The sequence below is a fragment of the Schistocerca nitens genome, chromosome 4, assembly GCF_023898315.1.
Source record: "Schistocerca nitens isolate TAMUIC-IGC-003100 chromosome 4, iqSchNite1.1, whole genome shotgun sequence".
NCBI classification, from domain to species: domain Eukaryota; kingdom Metazoa; phylum Arthropoda; class Insecta; order Orthoptera; family Acrididae; genus Schistocerca; species Schistocerca nitens.
Genome location: NC_064617.1, coordinates 716,607,611 through 716,621,310, shown reverse-complemented (window position 1 = coordinate 716,621,310; position 13,700 = coordinate 716,607,611). Strand labels below are relative to the sequence as shown.

Genomic DNA, 13,700 nt, shown 5'->3' with positions numbered 1-13,700 from the left:
TCCTGGTTAATGCTGTGATCAAATTTCCCTGTATGTCACAGATGCAATCAACTTAATTAGCAATAACAATACAAGCCTATTACACATTTTCTTCACTGAATGATTATCAGAAACTGTAGTAGCAGACAACAGGTCTCACTTAACATTGGCAGAATCACAATAATTTTTTGAAGAAAATGGCATCAATTTAATCCCTATGGCATTGTTCAATTTGGGTTCTAAATGCCTGGTGGCAACGTTCATCCACACCTTTAAAACCCAGAAGGCAAATTTGCACTGGTATTGATGAGGCATTTATCTTGTTTTTCACCTCCTATCGCTCCACATCACAGGACAGGCCAAGCCCAGCAGATGAACTACACAATAATCCCAGCTCTCCACTGCCTATCCCTCCAATCATGCACGTCCACTCCAGCAGTCTCCCCGCCATCATTATTCCCCTTGGGATGAGATGTGGGCAGTGGTGCCTTTCAGGGCCACCAAAAAGGGGTGACCATGCTCATCAACTGCCTCCTCGACAGGGCCGTGGTCAAAGTCCAACTCACACATTACAACTTCTCCACCAACAGCTCAATCAAGTGCAACCTTCACAAAGCTCATGTGACCACAAAATATTTTTCCTCAATTTCTTTTCTAGATCTGCTCTACCCAAATGAAAGCCACCAACACCACCTGTATCACACTCAGGATCCAGTGTTTTCAGGAATCACAGATACCAGTCTCCCAGCCAAGACATCTCCATCTGCATTATGAGTACTCGTGGATAAAGCTGATTATTGTATACTATGTCTGTAAACTAAAATCCTTACTTATTTCTCTGCTTAATGACTATGAATGACCACCAAGAGCCTATTATAATGCGAATAATCCCCCATTTTCACAAGTAGGTACAGCATTGTACAGAGTGGTTATAATTAAACTTTCACTACTTGAGAGGGCTGCCATGACAAACAAATCGACATAGAACAATGAAATGTTGTAGAAACATTTTAAGGACATCTGGGGGAAGGAAAAAAATCAAATAAGCCATTGAAAGAAATGCATTTTAATTTCCACGTGAGAGGGTAACATTTGTTAACAGCATTCCTTGTTTATGTTCCAAGTTACAAACATTGCTCAATGTGCCAACCATCTACAGCCATGACAACTTTGAACAGCACTAGATGTTGGTCTACTGCTGCCTGAAACAATGGTGGACTTTGGAATGTTCATCTATCACGATGCAACTTGTGCACTGCTAGATCACACACTGAATCCAGCATTCCTCAGCCATGGAGACAGTAACTTCTTCAACAATTTGTGGTGCAATTGGCTGTCACCCTCTCCCACAAGAAATTTCCAAATCATCAGTCAATTTGAACTTCCAAATCATGCTCTTCAACACCTGTGTGGAAAGATGACCTCTTCATATTTCTTTAATGTGTCAATACTTGCGAAGAGTAGTGTCACTGTCGCTGGACAGACAGCTTGTTGGCGGTCATGCCCACACAGAATGCAGCACAGTGGATGCAGCTTAGCTTGTAGATCACATGACTGGTTTCACAGGTAGCCCTGCCTTTGTGGGATAGGTGATGTTTGTGACTGGACTGGGATAAGGCGTGGTAGGAGGATGTGTGGGACATATCATGCATGTAGGTCTATTACAAGGATATGAGCTGTGAGGTAAGGGTTTGGGAGCAGGTGTTGTGTAGAGATTGAAGAGTATATTTTGTAGGTTCAGTGGGAAGGGTGGAAAGGATTGTGGGCAGAACATTTTGTATTTCAGTGTATGACGAGAGGTAGTTGAAACCCTGGTGGAGAATGTAATTCAGTTGCTCCAGTCCTGAATGGTACTGAGTTACAAGGGGAATGCTCCTCTGTGGCTGAACAGTGAGACTTTGGGAGGTGGTGGCTGACTGGAAAGATATAGTACAGGAGATTTGTTTTTGTATAGGGTTGTAAGGATAATAATGGTCTGTAAAGGCCTCAGTGAGACCCTCAGTATACATTGAGAGAGACCACACATCACAGCAGATGCAATGGCCACAGGAGGTTAGGCTGAATGAAGGGACTTCTTGGTATGGAATGGGCGGCTGCTGTCGAAGTGTAGGTATTGCTGGTGGTTAGTAGATTTTATATGGATGGAGGTAATGATGTAGCCATATTTGAGGTAGACGTCAACATCTATGAAGGTGGTTTGTTGGGTTGAGCAGGACCAGATGAGGTGAATGGAGAAGAAGCTGTTGAGGTTTTAGAGGAATGTGGATAGGGTGTCCACACCCTTGATCCAGATTGCAAAGATGTCATCACCTGGTCCTACCCAACCCAACAAGCCACCTTCTTAGATATTGACCTCTACCTCAAAGATGGCTACATCAGTACCTCTGTTCATATCAAACCTACTAACCGCCACCAATAGCTCCACTTCAACAGCAACCATCCGTTCCATACCAAGAAGTTCCTTTCATACAGCCTAGCCACCTGTGGCTGTTGCATCTGCTGTGATGAGTGATCCCTCTTCAAATATACCGAGGGTCTCACTGAGGTCTTAACAGACTGTAATTATCCCCCGAACCTTGTAAAAAAACAAATCTCCCTTACCCTTATCTTTCCAGTCAGCCACCACCTCCCAAAGTCTTACTGTCCAGCCACAGATGAACATTCCCCTAATAACTCAGTACCACCCAGGCCTGGAGCAACTGAATTAATTCTACGCCAGGGTCTTGACTACCTGTCTTCATGGCCTGAAATGAGAAAGTCCCTCTTCCCAACTCATTGCCTCATGACTCACATCCCTGCATTCTTTGTGGGCTTGACAACCAACAAGCCATCTGCGTGCATGAATGGCCAATATGGATCCTTCACACTAACACCAGCTTTTCTGAATTGTATAGGTGAGAACTATCCCTGCATGATATCCTGTGTTCCTGTAACCATCCTGGCCTTAGCTTTAGTCAGTTATTGTCCGCACCCATCTAGACCCTTCCCTTTTCCCATTCCAGCACAACACAACCCTCTTTTCCACCAATGCACTCAGTCTCTTTACTTCTCTCATTTTCCACAACTCTCCCTCTCTCCACCGCCCTCCGTCTAACCTCCCGACCACACCTAGCTGCTGTACCCTCTCTCCACCTCATCCCTGCATAGTCTCCAGCAATACTTCACCACCACCCCCATCCTTACCCTACTATCCATCCCCCTACCTACCCCAGCCACCCACTTACCCCCTCCCAGTTGCCTCTGCCATCACACACTGCTGCTGTTGCTCATAGTCTGGCTTCAGCTGCCAGAGTGTGTGTGCATCTGTTGTCTATTTTTTGACAAAGGCCTTCTTGGCCAAAAGTTTATTTTGTGACAGTTTTTGTTGTGTCTATCTGGGACTCAGCATCTCTGCTATACGGTGAATATTCTAAGTTCTTCATTTGTGTGGCTGGCCATATTGTTCACAGTTGCTTCACAGTTTTTGAGGATATTTTAATTTCATCTTTGCAACTACAAGAAAATGCTTGTTTTTGTCAACAAATGTGTTTCATTTTATTGAAATAAAACATCATCAGTGATCTGTAAAGGAAAACATTAACAATTTGATTTGGTTTCTAGATTCATAAAGCAGTTAATTAGAAAACATGCTGAATTTTACTTACGGTATCTCATGCCCGGTTTTTTGCTTACGTCAGAAAACATCATCTGCTTGCAAGTTTTTGGGTTGTTTCTTCACTGTTATTTCTGCCCTAATCCCACACTGCTTGGCAGAACTGCACATTTTTTGCTAAACACAACACTAAATTGCACTATTACTATTTATTTGTATCTTTAAGGCTACAAATGTATCACATGTTTTGTGCAGTGTTCAATTTTAGTGCTAGTTTTTCTTTGATCTAAAACTGTTCTTTTTTCTGCTATTAAGTTGGGTGTATTATTCCATTTAATTATATTACTATGCATTTATATAATATGTAAGAAAAATGAAAGAGTAGTGATATAATTAAAAATCTAAATTGTGAGCAGGAGGATAGGTGGGTGGGGTGGGGTGGGGGCAGGCAAAATGAGTGAATAGAGAGAACAAGGTAGTGGGATGGTGAGAGAGTTGGAGGAAAAGGTCATAAGCAAGAGAGAAAATGATATGGGGAAGGGAGGGGGGCAGGAGGGAGGGGCAGGGGGAGTGATAGAGAGTCAGAGAAGGAAAGGCTTTTTCCCCATCTTTCTCTGTGTAATTTTTTTTTAATTTTCCAATATTTATTTGGTCACTGCGTTATGGTTTATTGTGTGTTAATAGTTTGTGCATATGGAAGTTTTCCTGAAAATGGACGTGGTGTCTGTCTTTGCTAATTTTCCTGATGTTCATATCTTTTTCTATAGTGCTTGGTCTATGGTATTCTTGTTTAAGGTTACCCGCATATGTTGAGTGGTTTGTACTGTATTTCCCTGCACTGAAATGCTCTTTATATCTTGCATCAAATGTCCTGCCAGCAACCCAAATACAGATTGTTTTCACAAGCCCTGCAACTGAGCTGGTAGATACCAGATCGTGTGTATGCATCTGGTTTTGATTTCACTTTACGGAGGTGATTATTTCTTGAATTATTTATTTTGAAGGCAATGTTTATCCCTTTGTTTTTTGAACATATTATCTATTTTGTATATGAATGTGTTGTGCTAATTAGTTTTCCTCCAACTATCTCTTCATAGGTGGAAAAAATACTTTCCCATCTTTGACTCTCTATCACTCTGCTTCCTCCTGCCATTTCATTTCATTTCATCTCTTGCTCCTCACCTTTTCCTCCAACTCTCTCTTCATACCACTACCTTGCTCTCACTGCTCACTCATCTTTGCCCTCTCCCCCTCCCCCTCACCACACCACACCCATCTATCCCCCTAATCACAATTTAGATTTTCAACTCCATCACCACTCCTTCTTTTCTCTTACATATTAAACAAATACACAGTAAATTAATTAAATGGAATAACACACATATGACAAACTGCAAAAAAAAAAAAAAAAAAAAAAAAAAAAAAAAAAAAAAAGAGAGAGAGAGAGAATTGTTTTACATCAAAGAAAAACTAAAGGTAAAGTTGGTACTCCTACACAAAACACGCAATACGTTTTTAGCTAAAAAGGTAGAGATAAACGATAGTGGTGCTACTTAGTGTTGTGTTTAACATCAACAGATGCATAGTTCTGCAAAGCAGTGTGGGATTAAGTTATAATCATTAATCAGTAGTGCCAAATTAAGAAATAACCAACCCACAAACCTGCAAGCAAATGGTATTTCCTGATATAATTGAAAAACTAGGCATGAAATAACATATGTAGAAATCGACATCTTTTGTAATGAAATGTTCTTCAATTTAGAAAACAGGTCACGTTGTTAATAAGTTTCATTAAAGAGCAATGATGATGTTTTATTTGAATAAAATGAAACACATTTGGTAACAAAAATAAACATTTTCTTGTAGCTGCAAAGATGGAATTACAGTATCCTCAGTTTATTCAAAGTGGTGTCCTGCCCACCCTCCACCCTTCTATTTCCCACACCATCTTTCCCACACCAGCCTCCTGCAGCTAGGGAAGCTCTTTCTACAAAAGTGTTTTGATCCATTTTGTGTCCCTCGCTTTGTCTGCTCACTTCATTCCTTGTCTTCTGATTTCAGTGTATCCATTTCACCCAAGACAAGAGTAGAAAGTGGTGTGGACTTGTAATTAACAGACGATACTCATGCTTAGGAAAAAGAAACCATATCGGTTTATTTGCTTGCTGCTGGAAGGGGGAGGGGGGGCGGGGGGGGGGGGGCGTTGGACTACATGGTGAAGACTGACAGGAGGACAAGAGAAGATAACTCAAGTAGCCCCACACCCATCTCAATGAAGAAAGGAAAATGCCAAAGTAAAAAAGGTATGCCATTTAGCATTGGCTCTAGGCAGCAGCATGCATTCCATCCTGGATTTTCCACTGTTTGACACATACATATTCTAAAGTCTAATATCTCATTGATGCAACCACTCTCAGTTCCATGTAATTGTCAATGAGGACTATATTATGGAAATGGAAGAGGATGTAGATGAAGATGAAATGGGAGATATTATACTGCGTGAAGAGTTTGACAGAGCACTGAAAGACCTGAGTCGAAACAAGGCCCCGGGAGTAGACAACATTCCATTAGAACTACTGATGGCCTTGGGAGAGCCAGTCACGACAAAACTCTACTATCTGGTGAGCAAGATGTATGAGACAGGCGAAATACCCTCAGACTTCAAGAAGAATATAATAATTCCAATACCAAAGAAAGCAGGTGTTGACAGATGTGAAAATTACCAAACTATCAGTTTCATAAGTCACAGCTGCAAAATACTAACGCGAATTCTTTACAGACGAATGGGAAAACTGGTAGAAGTGGACCTCGGTGAAGATCAGTTTGGATTCCGTAGAAATGTTGGAACACGTGAGGCAATACTAACCTTACGACTTATCTTAGAAGAAAGATTAAGAAAAGGCAAACCTACGTTTCTAGCATTTGTAGACTTAGAGAAAGCTTTTGACAATGTTAATTGGAATACTCTCTTTCAAATTCTGAAGGTGGCAGGGGTAAAATACAGGGAGCGAATGGCTATTTACAATTTGTACAGAAACCAGATGGCAGTTATAAGAGTTGAGGGGCATGAAAGGGAAGCAGTGGTTGGGAAAGGAGTGAGACAGGGTTGTGGCCTCTCCCCGGTGTTATTCAGTCTGTATATTGAGCAAACAGTGAAGGAAACAAAAGAAAAATTCGGAGTAGGTATTAAAATTCATGGAGAAGAAGTAAAAACTTTGAGGTTCGCCGATGACATTGTAATTCTGTCAGAGACAGCAAAGGACTTGGAAGAGCAGTTGAACGGAATGGACAGTGTCTTGAAAGGAGGATATAAGATGAACATCAACAAAAGCAAATCGAGGATAATGCAATGTAGTCAAATTAAGTCAGGTGATGCTGAGGGAATTAGATTAGGAAATGAGACACTTAAAGTAGTAAAGGAGTTTTGCTATTTAGGGAGTAAAATAACTGATGATGGTTGAAGTAGAGAGACTGGCAGTGGCAAGGAAAGCATTTCTGAAGAAGAGAAATTTGTTAACATTGAGTATAGACTTAAGTGTCAGGAAGTCATTTCTGAAAGTATTTGTATGGAGTGTAGCCATGTATGGAAGTGAAACATGGACGATAACTAGTTTGGACAAGAAGAGAACAGAAGCTTTCGAAATGTGGTGCTACAGAAGAATGCTGAAGATAAGGTGGGTAGATCACGTAACTAATGAGGAGGTATTGAATAGGATTGGGGAGAAGAGAAGTTTGTTGCACAACTTGACTAGAAGAAGGGATCGGTTGGTAGGACATGTTTTGAGGCATCAAGGGATCACAAATTTAGCATTGGAGGGCAGCGTGGAGGGTAAAAATCGTAGAGGGAGACCAAGAGATGAATACACTAAGCAGATTCAGAAGGATGTAGGTTGCAGTAGGTACTGGGAGATGAAGAAGCTTGCACAGGATAGAGTAGCATGGAGAGCTGCATCAAACCAGTCTCAGGACTGAAGACCACAACAACAACAACATCCTCTCCTCGATGTCTTCCAAATACTTTATCCTATGCCATTGTTTTCCTATCTTTCTTATCACTTGCCATTTAAGAAAATTAATGATGATGATGATGCGTCCCATACTTCTTTACAGAGCGTAGGGGAGCTACGCGGGAGACCCACGCCGCCTTACTAGGCAAGGTCCTAGTGGAGGTGGTTTGCCATTGCCTTCCTCCGACCATAATGGGGATGAATGATGATGATGAAGACAACACAACAACACCCAGTCATCTCGAGGCAGGAAAAATCCCTGACCCTGCCAGGAATCGAACCCGGGACCCCTTGCTCGGGAAGCGAGAACGCTACCGCGAGACCACGAGCAGCGGACAAGAAAATTAATAATGAAACTTTTGTGTCTGATGGCATGCTCAATAACTTTTCTTTTTATTTTTTCCATTTTGTTTCCGAATTTTTTCTCTTCATTAGCATCCCTTATGATTTCCAAGTTGGTTTTTCTATCCATCTAACCCTTTTTTTTTTTGTCATTTTCCACTATATACACATTTCAGCAGAATCAAGTTGATTCCATTCCAGTCTCATCACAGTCTAACCTTCACATCCACCGAGCATTGTACTCAATACAAATGATTTTGATAATGGTTTTCCAACATCTATATTTGTATATTTGCTCTCCGAAATGGTTTTCCTTAGTCGTAAATGGTTGTTTTGCCAATGGAATCTTTCTCTTCATCACTATTAAGTACCGGTACCTGTTGTTATCTGCGATTACACTACTGAGACAAGAAAATTGTTTCAACTAATCAGTTTTGATGTCAATATATTTTTTACATTTGTTTTAATATCTCCCATATTTTTCCATATCATGATTACTTTCAGTTTCTGTTTGTTTACCTCCAATTTCCATAGTTAAAGGATGTCTGACAGGGCTTGTAGAATTCTATTCATTTATTTTTTGGAGTCAGCAACTATTACAATATCATCAGCAAAGTATATTCACATTCACACCATTGGCTTTTAATCCTTATTTTCTTCTTCATGATTTGTATCGCTTCCTCAATTAAATAAATACAGAGATAGAGGAAAGCCTTGTCAAATTCCTTTTCTGATTCTGGCCTTTTTCTTGACCTTATTGATGTTTATTTTTGTGCTTTGGTTCTGATACAGTTGATTAATCATTCTTCTATCTTTCCAGTCTAGATCTACTTACTTCATAGCTCTAAAGAATAGCTCCCAGTTCACATTCTAAAATGCTTTTTCTAAATCAATGAAGGGAAGAAAGTTCTTCTATTCATATCCATCCCTCTCTCCAATAGCACATAAGGCAAAACTGCTTCTCTTGTTCTCTGCCTCCTCTAAATCAGGAATAGTCTTCTCAAATATATTTATTTACTTCTCCTTTTTTACTGCTCTTGACTATATAAATTAGTATTTCAGATAAATGTGACAACACTAACAGTGTCCTATAAATGGTGCACCCAACAGCATTTCCTATTTTAGATATGGTAGTGATTTGTAGTGTGTGAAGTCTTCTGTCATTATTTCTCTTCTGTATCAGTCATTTATTACTTTAAATAATTGGCCTTTCATGTTTTTCAGCACTGTCATCAATGCTGGTTTATTTTTCTTCTTTGAGATTCAGAAGGGGATGTTCCAGTCTCATGACTGGAGAATCTTGCATTTGTCTTCCACACTCATTGATGCCTTCAATTACATTATTTTCATACTTAAAGTCCTTATGCAGTCAAAACATTACACAAATTTTCAATTAAATTTTGTTGCCCACTGACTCACAGACTCATACATACTGTCACACAAACTCATACATACAAATACACTTGAGAGATTAAGGAACTAAGACAGCATCGAAATTGCTTCTGTGAGCTTCCATTATCATTGACAGTAACATACTTGTGCAAAATATTCTGACTGTAAATTTATAGTAAAACAATATGTTGTTCTACAAAAAGGAAAGCCAGTAGTACATTCCTCTAATAGAACTCAACTGCTGTTTCTCTCACTGGGCTCCAAATGTTATTTCATAGCACTTAAGATACAATAACACATAGCTGTCTTACCTGGAGTCTGATTAAATAGTCCTGCAGATCGGAGTATGTATATGGGTAGCAGTGTGCCATATAAACTAGGTCATTGTCATAAGGAAATTCTGTTGTGAATGTAAGTGTGTATGTAGGAGCCTGATCTTCTTCCCCATTTCTGAAAATTAAAGAGAACCACTGATAGATTTTTAGCAGTTAATGAGTGACAAATGCAGTAGTTACTACTGAGATGTAACTCACACTGGATCATTCCTGAAATAAGTGATGTTGTCACCAAATCGTCTCCAACCAGTGCCGTTTAATTGAGCATCTTTTGTAGAATACATGAGAGGTTTCATGCCTGCACTATAAAGACTATCTGCTTTTGAAAGATTTACTATTGAGAACCTAGATATTGTAAGGGTAAAACATTTATTTAATTTAAGTATTACATTTTCTTACATAAGAAACAGAATAATGTTGCCGGTTGCACAATAACTTTATAATATTGTCTCTCACAAATAAACTAGATCACTATAGAAATAATCTGAATATTTTTACATATTTTCTGTGAAGTTGATTTATACAAAGTTATCAAAAACAGACTTTGTTCCTAAATTCAGTAACATACCTGTACATTATGCAGGATCGTGTATTCTCTATTCTGAAGTAGAACCATTGCATGTGTCTATTGGTATACAGGTCAGTACGAAGATAGAGCTCATAGTAAGTGTCTGTAATCTTCACCACTTTTGCTAAATTACCTGATTCGAAACGAGACTCAAATCGTAGTTCATCTGGATTCTCAACAGGACTTGCATCCATAAAGTATTTGCTGCCTCCAACACTAGAGCGGCTAAACTGAAATGATGGCACAAGTCAAGTCTCTATGATAATATAAGAAAATATTGTATAAAACTGGTATAAAAAAAGGATGAAATATAAAGAAGTGTTCAAGTGGATAACTACACTACTATATGATGCTTACATCAAATGAACCACTATGAAAAATGTTCTTTGAAATAAAATTGTAATCAGACAAAATGCACATAAAGAATAATTTTCACAAATAGGTTTTCTTTCATCAGGAAAAAGAGGGTAAACAAGGTGGAGGAAATTAGGCTAATCAAGGGCTAAGTAGGAGAGTCATCAAGAGAACTGATTGGTCAACATTTTTACCTATGTGTAATGTTAGTTGGGAAATAAATATTTTTATGTCTATATTCAAATAAATAAAATGCAATCTGTTTGAGGAAACCAAAACATTTGTCAGCTATCATGTCTACAGTTAGCTTCGAGAGTTGCATTTTTATTTTTACATGACACAAAATATCATGAAGGAGAATAGGAAAATACTATAATATATATGACCTATTTCTACAGTTCACATTTAGCTTAAGTTACAACAAAATACCCACATTTTTTCTGTCTATACCTATAGAATATGACAACTGCATTCACTTACATAATTGACAGCACTCATGGGGTAGTATTGAAAGACAACTGTGCCAGACTCTTCTCCAATAGGTTTTGGTTGTACTTCCCTTCCTGTAGGCTGATAATATTGTTCCGGCATTGCAGGTACGTATTCAATATGCTGTACTCTTTCCTCTAATACCTGCACAATGACAAAATACCACAGATGATAACATGAAAAAATACGTGCGCCAAAAGTTATACAATTTATACTCATGTACAATTGAATTACTAACACATACCATTAAGCAGGACAGTGACAGTTTCTTAATAAAAATAAAAATAATAATAATAATAGTAATAATAATATAATAAAATATTAATTTTCCATGATGTCTGTCTCATGTTGCTGCATAATTTTCATTGCCAGAAATCTTTTTTCTTGTTACTGCCCATTAGTATTTTATATTCTTTTATTATACTTGATCATCTTCAGTTATTCTGCTGCCCAAGTAATAAAACTTGTCTGCTACTTTAAGTGTCTCATTCACTAATCTAATTCTCTCTGTATTGCTTGATTTAATTCCATTACCATGTTTTAAATTCAATCCCTTTTCCAAATTTCTCCTTGATTTCTTTCACAGCTTGCTCAATGTACAAACCAATTAATGGCAGGGATAGGTTACAACCCTGTCTCACTCCCTTCTCAATGACTGCCCCCTTCTTAGATCCCTTCCTTATTACAACTGCAGTCAGGTTTCTGTACAAGTTGTAGAGAATATTTCACTCCCTGTATTATATTTCTGCTATCTTTAGAATTTCAAAGAGAATATTCCACTCAACATTTTCACAAGGTTTCTGAAATCTACAAGTGCTATATATTTAGATTTGTCATTCTTAAGCCTGTTTTCTAAGATAACTTTTAAGGACAGTATTAGTTCGTGTATTCCTGTATTTCTCTGGAACTCAAACTAATCGTCCCTGAGGCAGGCTTCTACCAGTTTTTCTATTCTTTTATAAATAAATCATGTCCGTATTTTCAACCACAACTTACTAAACTTAGGGTTCAGTAATATCCACATCTGCCCTCTGTGATATTAAAATTATTACATTGTCCTTGATGCCTGAGAGTATCTCACCTGTCCCATATATCTTGCATACCAGGTGGAATAGTTTTGTCATGAGTGGCTCTGCCAAAAATGTAAATAATTCTGAGGGAATGTAGTCTGTTCCAATGGTCTCGTTTCGACTTAGGTCTTTCAGTGGTGTGTCACATATTTCTTGCATTATTGCATCCTGAATTGCGTCTTCATCTGCTTCCACTTCCTTTTCTACAATATTGTCTTCAAGTTCATTTTCCCTGTAAAATCCTTCTATACATTCCTTTTGCCTTTCAGCCTTCCCTCTTTTACTTGTACTGGTTTGCCATCTGAGGTCTTAAAATTCACACAGGGGCTTCATTCATTAACTTTTTTTGTAGGCAGTCTCTATATTTCCCATAGTAATGCACACTTCTAATCTTTTCATTTCTCCTCTAGCCTTTTCCACTATCCAGTTTTGCACTTTCTATCAATCTCAGTTTGTTGACATATGTATTTCCTTTGGCCAGCTTCAATTGCAGTATTTTTATATCATGTCCCTTCATCAGTTAAATTCAGTATTGTTTATGTTATGCAAGGATTTCTGTAGGGCCTTGTCTTTTCACCTATCTGATACTCTGCTATGTTCACTACCCCTTTTCCCACAGCTATCCATTTGTCATCCACTGTATTACTTTCCTCTGTCTCAGTCAATTACTGCCTAAAGATCCTTCTGATACTTTTCGCACCTTCCGTATCTTTCAATTTCTTCCAGGTGTATCTCCTTAATTTCCTACATTTCTCCAATTTATTCACTTGTAATCTGCAGTTCATGACCAATATATTACATTCAGAGTCAACATCGCTTCTTGAAATGTTTTGCAGTTTTCAAATCTGGTTCTGAAAACTCTGTCTCATCATTGTATACTCTATCTGAGACCTTCCAGTGTTTCCAGCCTCTTCCAATTATATTACTGTCCTTCATGATTCTTAAACAAAGCTCTGGAAATGGTTAAAATGTGCTCTGCATAAAATTGTAATAGGTCCCTTCCTCTTTGATTTCTTTCCCCCAGTCCATGTTCTCATAATATTTTTCCTTCTCTTCTCTTTCCTCCAACCAAATTCCAATCTCTAATCACAATAAAATTTTTGCACCCCTTACCTATCTAATATGTTCTTTTATCTCATCATAAAATCTGCATTTCTCTTCATCATCTACAGAACCACTGGGTGCAAAAATGTGTACACTGTGGAGGGTGTTGTTTTTATATGTGTTTAGGCTACAATAATGCATTCACTCGGTCGCTCTTAGTATCCCACTTAAATTTGTATTTTCTCGTTCATTTTTAGACTTACTCCTACATGACACTTATTTGATTTTGTGTTAAGAGACTAGGTTCATCAACCAGAGACTGTGGTCATGTATGTGAGAGTTGTGTTTACATGACTGCTTGTGTGTATGTTGTCTACTTTTGACAAAGGCCTCGTTGGGCAAAAGCTCACTTTCCAACAGTCTTTTTGTTGTACATATGTGTGACGTAGCATCTCCGCTATATTGTAAGTAGCATCTATCCTTTTCATAATAACATTACATTCCATCCTGGATTTTTCACTGTTTTAA

The 13,700-nt window shown here is 38.4% G+C and overlaps 1 protein-coding gene across 1 annotated transcript in view; it reads right to left on the bottom strand.

The window, feature by feature from the left end:
• LOC126252533 (cytosolic carboxypeptidase Nna1) overlaps window positions 1-13,700 on the bottom strand; it is a 666,898-nt gene that overhangs the window by 540,959 nt on the left and 112,239 nt on the right. Inside the window, 4 exon segments of the mRNA XM_049953428.1 lie at window positions 9,624-9,762; window positions 9,846-9,992; window positions 10,216-10,445; window positions 11,050-11,202. Of these exon segments, the coding sequence (XP_049809385.1) occupies window positions 9,624-9,762; window positions 9,846-9,992; window positions 10,216-10,445; window positions 11,050-11,202 (669 nt within the window).